General features: G+C 39.7%; 1 protein-coding gene across 4 annotated transcripts in view; it reads right to left on the reverse strand.

Moving 5' to 3' along the window:
- Positions 1-455: 455 nt before the first annotated feature.
- Positions 456-15,494, reverse strand: part of MACROD2 (mono-ADP ribosylhydrolase 2) — a 2,105,833-nt gene continuing 2,090,794 nt past the window's right edge. For all 4 annotated transcript variants that reach the window (XM_066237024.1, XM_066237025.1, XM_066237023.1 and 1 more), the window contains 3 exons: positions 8,477-8,554; positions 5,637-5,705; positions 456-2,645 (listed from right to left, as the gene is read on the reverse strand). In XM_066237024.1, coding sequence (XP_066093121.1) covers positions 5,653-5,705; positions 8,477-8,554 — 131 coding nt within the window. In that variant the 3' untranslated portion in view covers positions 456-2,645; positions 5,637-5,652. The remainder of the gene's footprint in view (positions 2,646-5,636; positions 5,706-8,476; positions 8,555-15,494) is intronic.

Genomic DNA, 15,494 nt, shown 5'->3' on the forward strand with positions numbered 1-15,494 from the left:
CAAGACCCTTTGTCTCTCCTCCAACCAGTACCTTTAAAATTAGAACTATTATGTTGAAAGCCTACTTCGATCTTCTGTATACAAACATGACTAATGTGGGGCTATCCTCCCTCCTGTAACCCCTCATGCCACATAGCTGGGCAGCCATGTGGCTGAAAATTGACATCCAGAATTCATGTATAGGAGAACCAATCAGCTTTTCCAATTTTCTATTGTATAGCCCATGGCTAGATTTTTAATATTTTACTATTAAAATGGAAATTAACTTCATTATTTGTTTTCAAGCATAAAATCTTATAGCCCAATAGCAACCAAAAACATAATAAAACAAAAATGAAAACACAATTTAATTATCCAATGAAGTTTATACAGATTAAGGAGAGGGGTTGATGATATTTACTTCTCACGTCTTAGTTTCCTGGACTCAGAGCTTGACTTTCAGTTTTCAGGTGGAGAACGACTTCCTCCCCTTCCCCACTCTGAAAATGAATGAATTAAATGGCTGCCCGAGATGATTAGGAGAACACCAGGGCTGAAATAATTCCAATCCCAACTGTTGCTACCAGAGATATTAGGTCTCTTTCATTTTCCCCCACTAAAAGTCTCCACCTCTCTTTTCTCCCTCATGCGTTCTGAACTGGAGCGCATTGCTGAGTATGGGGAGGGTTAGCGTTTGGGAGTCACCGGGCGGTGTGCCTCTGGCAGACTGCCCTGGCCAAGGAGTTCGCAAGAAGGATGGCGACTTTCAATTAAGTTAAAGATGACATAAAATATAAAAAATATTAGTACTGATGTGGCATCATTTATTGAATTATTTAAAATGAGTCTTTTCTTTCTTTTCCTTTTTTTTTTTCTAGAAAGCAATGCCCGAGTGCAGTGGAGGACTGTAGAATACGTGGCAGAAAAACAGATGGCCACGTTCTGAAATCATGAGGTCAAGCACACGGCACTGCTGCTCAACCCATGAGAGGTTTTTAGAAAAAACACAATGTTAAGAAACTGATCATCTATGTAGAAATACGACTTGCTGTTGATTCTGGGATACCAGATAAGCTATGCAGAGGGGCCACAAATTCAGAAAGGCCGACACAAAAGTCACAGGAAGATAAGAAGCTGAAATTTCCATAGAGGAAAAAGCAAAACTGAAGAATTATGTGGAACATTTAGAAAGCAGAACATCCTTTTATTTTAGAAATATTCAATTTGATCTACTACTTTGTTCACCTTTCCTAAGAAAAAACATATAACTTACAGTTCTAAAGCTCTTCAGGACGATGGATTCAAGAAGACATGGGAGAAATGGTAACAGTTTCCATCGAATAGAAGGAAATGGCCTCAGGACCCCGAGAGCCTGTGGGAAGGGGTCATCTTGCCACATGAGGGTTGTTGTTCATGGTAGCTCTTGGGATAGACATTTGTGACAACTTCTGACTTCTTCTGGTCCCTTCACCACGGTGCCCATGTATTGCTGGCATCGTGTCTCGTTAGTGCCACCGCTGCCCTTAAAGGGTATACTCTGCTGAGAGAGGGGCCGGTTATCATATTAGTCTTGGACTTGGGATGGGCAAATCACACCATTGAAAGGCAATAGGAAGCCAAAACTGCAAGCAAGTCCTTTAACTGCCTTTAACTTGAAGTGAGAATCTGCTCTGTGGGCTGTCACACCTGGGGTAAAGATAATATGATCTTTTATGTAAAGCGTGGATATAAAGAGAAATTTCAAGTGGGACTTTTAGTTTCACAGGCATATGTTTGGATCCTAAATGCAGCTGCTCCCCCTCATCACTAAAACACCTAGAAAAGTGCCATCCTTTTCTAAGGTGTAACACAGAATCACAACTCAGTGGGCACTCCATGCTGAAGCCCTTGGTAAAGGCCACACAACCCAGAAAGCTCTGCGACAAGCTGGTGTCAAAGAAGGACACCCCTGCTGTCCTGCTGATGTTGGGAGAGACCTAGGAGCTGTGGGGGTGGCCTTCCTGAGTGCCCCTCAGTGCCCTTCTGTGCCCTGCTCTGGGTACAGCCCTGCTGCCGCCCTCCCCATTACCCACATGTAAGGTGCATTTGGGAATCCCTGAAGAAAACAGCATTTGCAATTCATCCTCCTGACCTTTTATCAAGTGTTCTGAGGGTTTTGCCCATTTTCTATCCTGCCTCCTTTGCCTGTGGATGATGCTGATATTGGGCCTGGTGATTCCTGAAATTTAGCCTGCAGCTTATCAAACAATTGTCTTCCTTCTTTTCTCTGAAGACACCACTGTCTACCGCATTGCGAAATAACCAAGAAAGCAGGTGGCTCAGGAGACACGTGTCAGCGCTAACCACGCCCCTGGGGCGCAGCTGTAAGAGCAGAAACAGAAATGACAGGGATGGAGCCTGCAAGATGCCTAAGTGTGGGTCACCCACCAAATCAAAGTTCTTTTCTTTTCTTTCTTTTTTTTAATTTCTGCAGGTAAACAGAACAAAATGCAGCTGGAGAAATGAGAGCAAAGGATCCCCGTCCTTCCGTGGGACTTGCCTCCCCCCACCCCCTCCCTCGGCTACAGCATGGCGGTCTCCCCTCTTCCCCAGGGCCAGCGGAGGCTGTGTCGCTGAGGATTGGCATTTACTTCCATGTCTTTGTTCCTTTGCTTCATCTTGTGCCCCTGCCAAAGACGAGGAGAACGCATTTGTTAGATAAACAAATAAAGATAACCCATCTTCATAGACTTAGCAAGGCATATCAGTTTACTACACTTTTTGCCCCTTGTCTGCATTCCAACACCCCCAGATGACGCCTAAAACCCATAGTACCCAACCCTATATAGACTGTGCTTTCTCCTATGTATACATACCTATGTTAAAGTTAAATTTATAAATTCGGCATAGTGAGAGAGTAACATCAATAAGAATAAAATAAAACAATTATAATAATATACTGTAATAAAAGTTATATTAATGCAGTCTCTTTCTCTCTCAAAATATCTGGAATTTCCATTTAATATTTTCAGACCACAGTTGATAGCCAATAGCTGAAACCATGAAAAGCAAAACTGTGGATAAGCAGAGACTGTGGCTCAGCCGTGTAAATGTGTCTCATCTCCAAACAGGCCCAGTAACATTCTGTTTGACTATCGAAGGACTGTGCATGTCTGAGATGTAATTGCTGGCACATGGCATCTTGAATATGCATATAAATCATTGCCTTAATAAACATATGTCACATTGACAACTTGCTTCGGCTGATGAGGATGATTAACCCAATTCTTCCAAGTATTCTTTTAAAAATCTAACCCTGAATTGATGTTCCCCCCCCCCTTTCTGGGACCATTCACACACTCTTGTTTTCAGAGCTCAACATAGAAATAATAATAACTACAGTTTTCATAATGCTCATTTGAAAAAGTCATTGGTGGTTATCCCATTAATATAAGATCTTACTTATTACATATCCGCTGTGATCTCCCCGGAGAGAACCCTAAAAAGATACCATGCCTTACGAGAGCCTATACACTTTATATTCTTATATTTTTCAAATGAGGTGTAATCCGTATATAAAGAACATGCATAGTTCTTAAACACACTTCAATCTGGTATTATAATATCCCTGATATTTTTACAATAATAAATTATATAACACAAAACATTTTTGTATTATTTCTTTGAACTTTATGAGTCTAGCCTAATTTCATTGTAGTTCTTCAATTTCCTTGAAGGTCTTATACACAGAATTCAAGGTGAGGTTCTTCTTTTTAATTAATTAATTTATTCATTTTAGAGAAGAAAGAGAGAGAGAGAGAGAGAGAGAGAGAGAGAGAGAAGGGGGGAGGAGCAGGAAGCATCAACTCCCATATGTGCCCTGACCGGGCAAGCCCTGGGTTTTGAACCAGCGACCTCAGTGTTCCAGGTCAATGCTTGATCCACTGCACCACTACAGGTTAGACAAGGTGAAGTTCTTTCTTTCTGTTAAACCACCAGAAAACCTCCACAAACCCAATGGTGTAAATATTTCTGTAGGACTCAGACAAGCTCCTCGGGTCATACTATTCTCTGTGACAACTGTGTAAAAAACTCACTGTAGTTTGAGGAGCATTCTGGTGACATCAAATAATTTTGTACGAGAAGTATGTACACTTCGTCGATCAGGCAAGCAACCTTCTGCTGGAACTGAACATCCTTAAATTAATGTGAACTTTTTGTTTGGAAAACTAAGTCATTTGAGTAAAAATATAAATTGGCATTTATGGTGAAGGAAAATATTTTGACATTTACCAAGGAACACAGATTTTTTTTCCTGGTACCATATTTAGATATTGATCGCACAGGAAAATAATAGTATCTGTAAGAAAAAAAAAATCTAGGCAAGAAATCTACAGTTTGTTGCCAAAACAGGAGTCAACAGTAAGGCAACGCTGAAGAACTCGTGTCTATGATGCTCAGGGTTAGCTCCTCTTCATTACGTTTCAGTGGAAACTTCTCCATCCTATCAGTTTTGAAGTTCAGGGGAATATTTAAAATACATGAATGAGGTTACCAATAAAAAAAGGAGAAACGTTCATAAGACCATGTTTGCATATGTATATAATTTTTAGCAGTTCTATGCTATACATGCATTATGCAAATGCTATATTTTTAGTTTTAAATGATGTTCAGGATCATGATGGGAAAGACAGATGTGCATGTATTTTTAGTCTCAAACTTTGTTCTGCTGTGATGCAGGAGTTCAAGAGACGAGTGTAGCATGGCCTTCTGGGAAGTGCAGAGACTTACCAGGAAGATAGAGGGGGTCCAGAGAGGTGCTGGGAGCAACAGGGTCAACGCATTTGTGTCTTACACTGGATCACCACAATTCCTTTATGCCATAGGTCTGTTGTTTGTTTGTTTGTTTGTTTGTTTGTTTGTTTTACAGCTGAGTATTTTAAGCTAAAAATTGGAATAGCAAGCTTGACTTCTTTCCTCTAATTCTTCACACCAGCACTCAAGATACAGAAAAGTGTTACAGACCACATATCATTCTATCTATACTTCAGTCTCTGCTGAGAGATTTAACCTGTTGGTCTGGGAAAACTCCTAAATATAGTCTGGCCCAGACTTTTATTTTCCTTGGGAGTTCCCTGAGGCTCCTTCAACTCAACAAACCTTTGTGCAGACCCACATGTCCACAGGTGGCGGTGTAAGAGGTTAGAATACAAGATAGGCTTCTTGCTGCCCTAACACACTCAAAGGCCTTTATTCATTCTCCAGGGCAAAGGTTTAGTTGTTACACTTATAAAAATAAATACTAAAACAATTTAGCCAGTAACTTCTGGAAAAGCAATACTTCAGAATCAGCTTGGTGTTGCTGAAATAATTTAATCACTCCAGGAGGCCAGTGGGGAGATGAATGGAAAACCATTTTTTATTCTTGTCAAAGCTCAGAAAACCAGAGTACTGCATGACTTGGTTATGTTGTGGCTTTTTTTTTCCTCTTAAAGATGGCAAGCTTCTACGGTAACCCTTGCTCTGCACACTGTGTTATTTGGTATCAAGATTTTTAAAATTTAGCCTGGTCCATGCTGTAAGACTTGGCAGAGCAGAGGGAAATCCAATACACCATTTGCAAACAGTTCCTCTGACCGGTTTAATCAATGGAAAATCCCACCACAGGGGCAACTTACCTATTAGTTAATCTTCTTACTGACTCTCTGCTGGGTCATTTACACTGTCAACCAGACTATTCATTTCAACTATAACCGGAAAGGAAAACAAAAAGGTTAAATATTTACCAAAACCAAATCTCTAAAACACTTTCAACTGGTTTATAAATTGATTCTTTTCTGATTTCCTATCTTATTCCTCTTTTCAGTTCATCTTCAGTCATTTACGATTTTGAGACCATTCTGGTGGATTTTTGCTGGAGAGGGATGAGGAGGGCAGAATCGCCTCTTTAATGAACTCTCGAATCTAAGTTGTCATTTCACAGCAGATTTGGGGGTTGAAGGTTTGGGTATATTTATCATCATTCTTAGGTAAATTCAAAGGCCTTAATAAATATATAAAAATAGAGAGAAAATAAAGCAAAAGAGATCATGACCTGTGCAGAGGTAAGCAGCTCCCTTTAAAAGGCTTATGTCAATAGGCTTCATTGTTTTGCTATATTTTCAATTTTGAAATCCAAAACAGACCTTATAAACTTGCCAGCAGGCAGTGGGCCCCTTTAAATAGAAAAATAAAACATCTAACCAGCTCACTCAGCAATGATAAAACAAACCTGTGCTTTTACTTCACTGTGCATTGTTCTATGTGGACATTTGCATACAAATAGAATGCATAATTACTGTCATTGTTCAGAAGTAGCCAAGAGCAGGCATAGTGATCACTCTGGAAATTTTCAAGGGTCATTGGTTTAATTAGGTTGATATTTTTAAAGCATCAAAGCCTATATTATAAACTGAGAGACAATATACAACTGGACAATGGCCAGACCGCATATAACAGTAGAATTCTGACTTAACACTTCTGCAGCAACCAGCGTGGACAACCAAACCACAACCTTTGCAGCAATTAGCTCAGAATTGTCAGTGACAGCCAGCTTCCCTTTATCTTGCCTCATGCTTTCAACATTGGACCAGCCAGGAAAAGCAAAGTATGACTCCTAACCAATCGCTTAAGATGTCCCACTTCTAGTTGGCCCAAGTCTTGCTTTCCCATGCCAACAACCTCAATCAGAGAATGCATTGAGCCTTCCCTTTTGTTAACCATAAAGGTTTCCCACTTCCCCAGCTGCCTTTGAGTTGGCCAAGCATGAGTGATAATGGCTAACTCTTTTGTAAGCTCTAAATAAGTAACCTTTGTGTTTTTGTATTTGGGTGACCTTTATTTATCTGCACAAAATCAACACCCCAAATCACTTTTTCTTGAACATGAAAGTTTGACTGAAGTAAAATAATGGCAGATACTGGTTTTCGCTCCCCAGAGAGGCTCAGAAAAAGGAATGACATTGTGTTGCATCTCACCTAATTCTCTCTCAAGGAGGAAGATTTTAAAAGCAGGTCCCTGTTCCTACCTGCTCACTAACCTGGGTTTCTAATGATGTGAGAGCTCATTCTAAACCCAGGTGTACACTGACCTATTCTACCTATAGAAAGAGAATACTATGTGTACTTGCAATCCTGGTCTACAAGTTACTGTAAGCGTGCCATCTCAGTGTGGGAGCATGCAGAACAGAATACAGTAGCACATCCCTTTTCTATTTCCTCCTCTAATCCAAGGGACACTCATCCCCAAACTCATTAACGTATGTTACTCTACAAAGCATTTCATGATCAAATACATTTGGGAAAAGCAACTTTAAACCATGTTAATAAATTTCTTTACAGCTGAGACTTCTGAGAGCCCATAATGTACATAGTGAATCTCCAAGTAAGGACTAAAACTTTAGCATTTCCCACATGTATTTCCTTTTTATTCAATGAGCATTGTATAGGCTTGGTGTTCTTCAGAACATACTTTGTAAAAATTGGTTAGGAACCATGTCTATAGAGGCGAAACCAGGCTGGGCAAGTTTTGTTCAACTGAGCAAGACTAACATGAGTTTGGTTGCTTTTAATGGATGGATCTGGTATTTAAAAACATTATCTCCTAGATAATGTATGCCCATGAGTAAAGCAATCAGTTTGTATAAAAGGGGCTATAGCAGAGAAAATGCACAGTACTATAGGGAACTCTCTATAAAAACACCAGGCGCTGAATTTTTCCCAAGGTCATTATCAACTCAAAGTAATTTGCTTTTTTTTTCCTTCTAAAATAACTTAAACAGCAAGATACATATAAACAGTTGCACTGGTCAATTCTGGTTCTCCTAAGCTCTGTGGGGCAGTGAAATTACATATTTATTAAATCACATGCACTCCAATAGTAGTTTTTTCTAATGAAACTTCAAAGGGGTTCACAGCAGGAGTAAGGGTATGCTCATATTCGCAGGACTGAGACTTTTCAGATGCTTTCAAAATGAGATGTGAATAAAGAAAGGTTTTTGTACATTTATTTCTAGGGTGCTTTTAAAGACTCAGTAAGTTTTTGGACAATACAACTGAAGTGACGAAGTAAGGTAATGAAGGTCCAAGAACAACCTCAGCCTGAGTTCAAGCTCAGGCTCCAAAGTGTCACGGGGGTAACAGCTGAACAAGCATTTCTTTGCGGAAGTGGTATTTCCGTCAAGTTCAGCAGCTAGACTTCATGCAGTCCAGTTTAGCCTTGGAATTACCCCTTGTGGCCTCATCTTTGCGAGGTATGATTACACTGACGCACATGATGTTTTTTTAAATGGAACCCGAGTCCGTGTTTTAAAAAGGCAGCCGATTTTATTAATTCCAAGCAGAAAATGGTTTTTGAACTTTACCTTGTGCTAACTGAACATGGTGATTCATAGAACAGATAGCTCCCTTAATCCTAGGTTACACAGAGACCATGTACCAGATTTGCAGGCTGCATGAGTCGAGCGTGCACAGAACCTTACCATCAGGACTTGTCGCATTTTCTGTGCTGCAGAAGCCCTCACTTTTCACAGAAACTCTAGGCGAGCCCTCGCCTTGAGCTGAAAGAATGAGAGAAGATGGTCCCTTGATTAATAGAGAATTAGAGTGGTCTGACCGCCAATTGTTCTGTCACCCTCCATTGCCCTCTTCAATTTAAGAGTACTCCTGGGATTCAACTTCTTTTGCAGAAAAAGTTAAAGGAGGAAATAGTGGTTTGAGTTGCTGGAATGCTGTAGTGCTGTCATCTTGTAAATTCTCTAATTTGTGAGATAATCACATACACACATACATACACATACATTTTTTTTAAATTAGAAGCCTGGTAGCATGAATGCAGGGAAACTTGGTTTAATCAGAACAGCCTACAATTTAACATCAGGAAAATTTGTATATATGTGAGTTTATGTAGCCTAATCTTTGAAGAGAGAAAGAAAAAAGAAATCCTACTTTGCCTTAGGCATGCTTGAAAGCAGAAAGATTCATTCTCCTGGCTCTGAAGTGTTTTTGTTGTTGTTTACTTGTTTTGTTTAAACACAAATGAATGGCTTTAGTCGCTTCCCTAAAAGACCTCTCAGACGCTGCCATTTTGGATTGCTGAAAATCGGTCTGCGGTTAATTTCTGTTGGGCTTTTTCTCTGTTTGCACAACATCAGAAGGCATGTATGTCATCCATCGGCTGTGACTGAAGCTATAAAGCACACTTTAATGTAGCAGTAAGGGAATTTTTTATCTTTTATTAAGGGGAATTTGCCCAATAGTCAATATCTTCTTCTTAGTTATATGTCCATTAGATGTTTTCATAACTTAAAGAGCCAGCGCATTTGAAAATACAATATACATCCAGACAATGTGCTGAAATCTATAATTTCAGAGTTTTAATTATTTCTGTCATTTTTAAACTGAAGATTAAATTCCTTTTCATTACATGAGTACTTTTCAAGACTGCAGTATGTTAAGTTTGGTGTGCCTGTGGGTGAGAGAGAAAAAAGGATGGAAAAGATAACAACTTCTAATTTCTTCAAAGAAAAATGCCTTCAAAGATAGAACTTGCGCTCTTATATGATTTACTGACCATCAAGAAATATGACTCAAAGGTGACCAATCTCTGAGTCTGGGTGAATGGGTTATAGGGAGGTCAGTCCTTGAAGCCGTATAAAACAAACAGATCTGAGGAAGGTAAAGAAAGCTATTCTAGATTTGAAGTTTGAAGTGTTGATCATTTAAGTGAAGATACCAGACAAGCTTTTGCATCTTTTGTCAAGGAAGAGAATTATGAATTAGACATGCATATATAGAGACATCAATATAGAAACAAGAAGATAACACAGAAAGAAAAAGAAAGAATCCTAGGCTCCCGAGCCCTTCAAGGACAACATGAAAGAACTGTGTCCATGAGTTCTTCTCATTAGCTACTGAGGATGAAGAAGGGAAAACAGAACTTGAAACTTCCACCTGAAGTTAACACCATATCCTATCTTTTCTCACTCTGCCAATTCTAGAAAGTGGATTTAAAAAAAAAAATTTATTAAGTGAGAAGCAGGAAGGCAAAGAGGCAGAGAGACAAACTCCCACATGCGCCTGGACCAGGATTAACCTGGCAAGCCCACTAGGGTGTGATGCTCTTCCCATCTGGGGCGGCTGTTCTATTGCTCTGAAGGGAGCTATTTCAGTGTCTGAGGTGAGGCCATAGAGCCATCCTCAGTGCCTGGAACCATATTGCTTTAACCATTTTAGCCACGGCTGTAGGAAGGGAAAGAGAGAGAGAGAGAAGTGGAAGGGTGGAGAAGTAGATGGCTGCTTCTCTGGTGTGCCGTGACCAGGATCAAACCTATGTCTCTGTTGTGTTATTATCTTGGTTTTCAGTGATCCGTGCTTATTCATTTGGAATTCCAGGTAATTTTTTTTTAAATGCAGGACACTGTGTATAAAACATTGTTGTGATAACTTGAGGGTATGGGTGGTTTAATCTTTTCCTAGAAAGGATTTATTTTTATGTCTGGAAAACAGGTAAGACAGAGCATAGAACTGTAAATTTATTAGAAACTGAATTGATTAAAAGTTGTACTTCAGTTTTTGTTTTTCGTTTTTGTTTTGGAGTTGATCACAGAGCTTTATTCTGATCCTCATTATTTATTAAGCAACCTACAGTAAACAGTTTCTTTATCTCTGCCCCAAACAGCAGCTGCAACCAGGCCTAAAATAAAAGGTACAAATAGTGGGAGATCTTATCTTGGCTTAGGTAAAGGTAAAATAAGGAAGTATGGAGAGATGACGTCAGAGTAATGGCGGGGTAGGAAGCGATACCAATAAATCTCCCCCAAACCTCAACAAGATCTTCAACCAGAAACAGAAAAACCTATCCTTGGAGCCTCCAGATGTTTCGCAATACACCCAAAGGTATGATTGAGCAAAAAATTGGCTAAATATATAACCAAACCCCGAAGGAAATAGGGAGTAAGAAATGCTCCGCCTTCCTCACTAACCTAAACAAGGCGGTTTTCACTGGAAACTGAGCATATAGAAACTAAGGCGGGCAAAGGGGGTGAATAGATCCAGGCCGTGGCACAAACGGCCGAACCAGGCTGTGGCACGGAGATCCAAGCCGAGGAAAAACTGTTCCTGTGACAACCCGGGCAATACAGCTAACACTCGCGCCAAACCCAGACAAAGAAAGACAAGGGGGGCAGCCATTTTACCTGATCCCCTGGTCGGCACATAGTGGGTGAGAGATTCCTTCCAAAGCCCCGGGAGGGTGCGCCCGTGTTACTCCACAGAGAGGCAGAGTCAGAGGCCTTTGTGTGGGCCGAAAGCCTCCTGGCTGCCCCAGCACCCGGGGAGAGCCACACATGGGGAGGAAGCGAGAGCTAATTCCAACACTGGAACTTTTCAGTGTGGGCGGGAGGTTTCACTCAGAGGGTGAGACTCCGACCTCACATCCTGGTCTGCGCGCACGGAGAGTGGGAAGGAGACTCCTCCCAGCACCTTGGGAGTGGGAGCCCGTGTTGTCTCACGGAGGGGCAGAGTCGGGGGCCTTTGTGTGGGCTGAGGGCGGAGTCTCAGGCCGCCCCAGCGCCTTGAAAAAGCCGCACACGGGGACGGAGCGAGAGCCAATTCCAACACTGGAACTTTTCAGTGCGGGCGGGGGGTTTCACTCAGAGGGCAAGACTTCCGATCTAACATCCTGGTCTGTGCGCGCAGATAGTGAACAAGAGTTTCCTCCAAGCGCCCCGGGAGTGGGTGCCCGCCCGTGTTACCGGACAGAGTGGCAGAGCCTGAGGTCTTTGAGTAGGCGGAAGCTCCAGCTGATTATGCTAGCGGCTCTGACTGACTGAGCCTTACCCAGAGCCCTGTGCTGAGTGGAAATAGAGTGGGGAGTCGCCAGCTCTTTGAGCCTCTTACTATCCAGGCAGAGGCAGCAGCAACCCCATAGCTGGATTCTCAGGCTACTGATTGAGGAAGGAAAGACTAGGAGAGAGGCTCCAGGAACACGGACTCTCTCACTGTCGGAGCCTATAAATGCTAATGAGCCTCGACTGCCAACGAGACTGAAGCACAATACATGACATCGCCATAGAGACTTATCAACTGCAAACCTCTACCTGAGCGTGCCAAAGGGGCAGAACCCAGGGTACAGAGTCACCGACCAGGAAGAGGGAGAAAAAAGAAAAAGCAAGAAGATAACCTCTCAAAATCAGAATAATCCGCAGACTTTATAACCTATCCCATTTTATTATATTTGTTCATTTGTTTCTCTTATCTTCATCCTTGATATATTTTTTTCTTTTTCTTTTTTTTCCTCCTCCAATTTGGTCGTTTAACTCTCTACCGGTCTTACTCTCTCCTCTCCTTGAACTACACTACCCATAAGTGTTACATCTCCCATTATCTTTTCTTTCCTCTTCCTTTCTCTCTATGAGGGTTGCACTCCAAAACCCTTAACTCTCTCTCTCTCTCTCCTCTTTTTTCTTTTTTCTTCTTTTAGTGGTTCCCTCTTTTTTCTCTCTCTCTCTCTCTTTCTTTTCTCCCTCTATATTAGTTTCTTCCTTTCTCCTTTACATCTCCTCTCATTCAAACCTCAATAACAAACTAATTATTTTATCTGGGGCTCAAACTTATGTTTGTGGCATTTTGGGGGGTTTTTACTTCACTTTTTTAACTCACTAGCAGTGCTCCCATCCCTGGCTTTCCATTTTATCAAGCTCCTGTTCCACTAAATACAATAGTAATTTTTTAATTTGTCCCCCCATTTTCCTGTTTCCCTCTTACTCCTCTCATCATAACTCTTAGTCAACCAACACCTAAACGCAAATCATTTTATTCTTGATCCAAATTTTTTCATTATTTGCTTTTTGTGGGTCCATACCCCCCTTTTTTAATTTTTTTAATTTTATTTATTTATTTATTTATTTATTTTTCTTGCCCCTTTATTACTTTTCCCCAATTCAGGCCCTCCATTACAGGCATTGTTTGTTCTATTAAATATAATATAATTCACAGTTCACCACAAGATTTTCTCAAAAAAGAGGGGAGAGGAGAGGAGAGGAAAAAAAAGGGGGGGAATAATTTCCTTTTTTTAAATTTTTATTTTATTTTATTTTTCTTTATTTCATTATTAATTTTTTTTAAAAAAACTTTTCAATTTTTTATTTTTCTAACTTTTTATTTTTTATTAAATCTCATTAATATTATCAACAAAACCACCCTCAGATGCCATTAAGTAAGAGAAAATCGAATATCATGGATACAAAAGAAAGAGAGGTAACACAGAGAGATGAGGAAAAATCTATGGAGAAAAAATTTAATATATTGGAAACCTTGGAGTTAAATGACAGAGAATTCAAGATAGAAATCCTAAAAATACTCAGAGATATACAAGAAAACACAGAAAGGCAATTTAGGGAGCTCATAAAACAACTCAATGATCACAAAGAATATATGTCCAAGGAAATTGAAACTATAAAAACAAATCAAACAGAGATGAAAAACTCAATTCATGAGCTGAAAAACGAGGTAACAAGCTTGGCTAATAGAACAGGCCAGATAGAAGAGAGGATTAGTGAAATAGAAGACAAACAACTTGAGGCACAACAGAGAGAGGAAGAAAGAGACTCAAAAATTAAAAAAAATGAGATAGCCCTACAAGAATTATATGACTCCATCAGAAAGAATAACATAAGAATAATAGGTATATCAGAGGGAGAAGAGAGAGAAAATGGAATGGAGAACATACTCAAACAAATAATAGATGAGAACTTCCCAAGCCTGTGGAAAGAAATAAAGCCTCAAATTCAAGAAGCAAACAGAACTCCGAGTTTTCTTAACCCAAACAAACCTACTCCAAGGCACATCATAATGAAATTGGCACAAACTAATGGCAAAGAAAAAATTCTCAAGGCAGCCAGGGAAAAGAAGAATACAACATATAAAGGAAGGCCCATTAGATTATCATCAGATTTCTCAGCAGAAACTCTACAAGCTAGAAGAGAGTGGACCCCAATATTTAAAGTCCTGAAAGAGAGGAACTTTCAGTCATGAATACTATACCCATCAAAGCTATCCTTCAAATATGAAGGAGAAATAAAAACATTCACAGATACAGAAAAGATGAGGGAATTTATCATCAAAAAACCCCCACTCCAGGAATTACTAAAGGGGGTTCTCCAATCAGATACAAAGAACACAAAAAAAATAAAGCCAAAAGTAAAAGCTCCAAGAAGAACACAATAAAACCAAATTTAAACTGTGACAACAACAAAAAGAAAGGGGGGAGAGGATGGAGATTAACAGTAGCAAAGGACGATGTAGTGCAAAAGTGCTCACAAAATAGTGCGCTACAATGAACAGGGTAGGAACCCTTTTCATTACCTAAAGGTAACCACCATTGAAAAAACCACCACAGAAGCACATGTAATAAAAAAGATAGCAACAGTGGAAAGATGTATGGAATACAACCAAATAAAAACAAAAGATAGAAAAACGAAAGAGAAAGATCAAACAAGACACAAAACTAACAGAAAGCAAGATATAAAATGGCAATAGGGAACTCACAAGTGTCAATAATTACACTAAATGTAAACGGATTAAACTCACCAATAAAAAGGCACAGAGTAGCAGAATGGATTAAAAAAGAAAATCCAACTGTATGCTGCCTCCAGGAAACTCATCTAAGTAACAAGGATAAAAACAAATTCAAAGTGAAAGGCTGGAATACAATACTCTAAGCAAATAACATCCAAAAAAAAGCAGGTGTAGCAATACTCATATCTGATAATGCTGACTACAAGACAACAAAAGTACTCAGAGACAAAAATGGCCATTTCATAATGGCTAAGGGGACACTGAATCAAGAAGACATAACAATTCTTAATATATATGCACCAAACCAAGGAGCACCAAAATATATAAGACAGCTACTTATTGATCTTAAAACAAAAACTGACAAAAATACAATCATTCTTGGAGACCTCAATACACCGCTGACAGCTCTAGATCGGTCATCCAAACAGAGAATCATCAAAGATATATTGGCCTTAAACAAAACACTAGAGCACCTGGATATGATAGACATCTACAGGACATTTCATCCCAAAGTGACTGAGTATACATTTTTCTCCAGTGTACATGGATCATTCTCAAGAATTGACCATATGTTGGGCCACAAAAACAACATCAGCAAATTCAGAAAAATTGAAGTTGTACCAAGCATATTTTCTGATCATAAAGCCTTGAAACTAGAATTCAACTGCAAAAAAGAGGAAAAAAATCTCACAAAAATGTGGAAACTAAACAACATACTTTTAAAAAATGAATGGGTCAAAGAAGAAATAAGTGCAGAGATCAAAAGATATATACAGACTAATGAAAATGACAATACGACATATCAGAATCTATGGGATGCAGCAAAAGCAGTGATAAGAGGGAAGTTCATATCACTTCAGGCATATATGAACAAACAAGAGAGAGCCCAAGTGAACCACTTAACTTCACACCTTAAGGAAC

Source organism: Saccopteryx bilineata, chromosome 6, assembly GCF_036850765.1.
Source record: "Saccopteryx bilineata isolate mSacBil1 chromosome 6, mSacBil1_pri_phased_curated, whole genome shotgun sequence".
NCBI lineage: Eukaryota > Metazoa > Chordata > Mammalia > Chiroptera > Emballonuridae > Saccopteryx > Saccopteryx bilineata.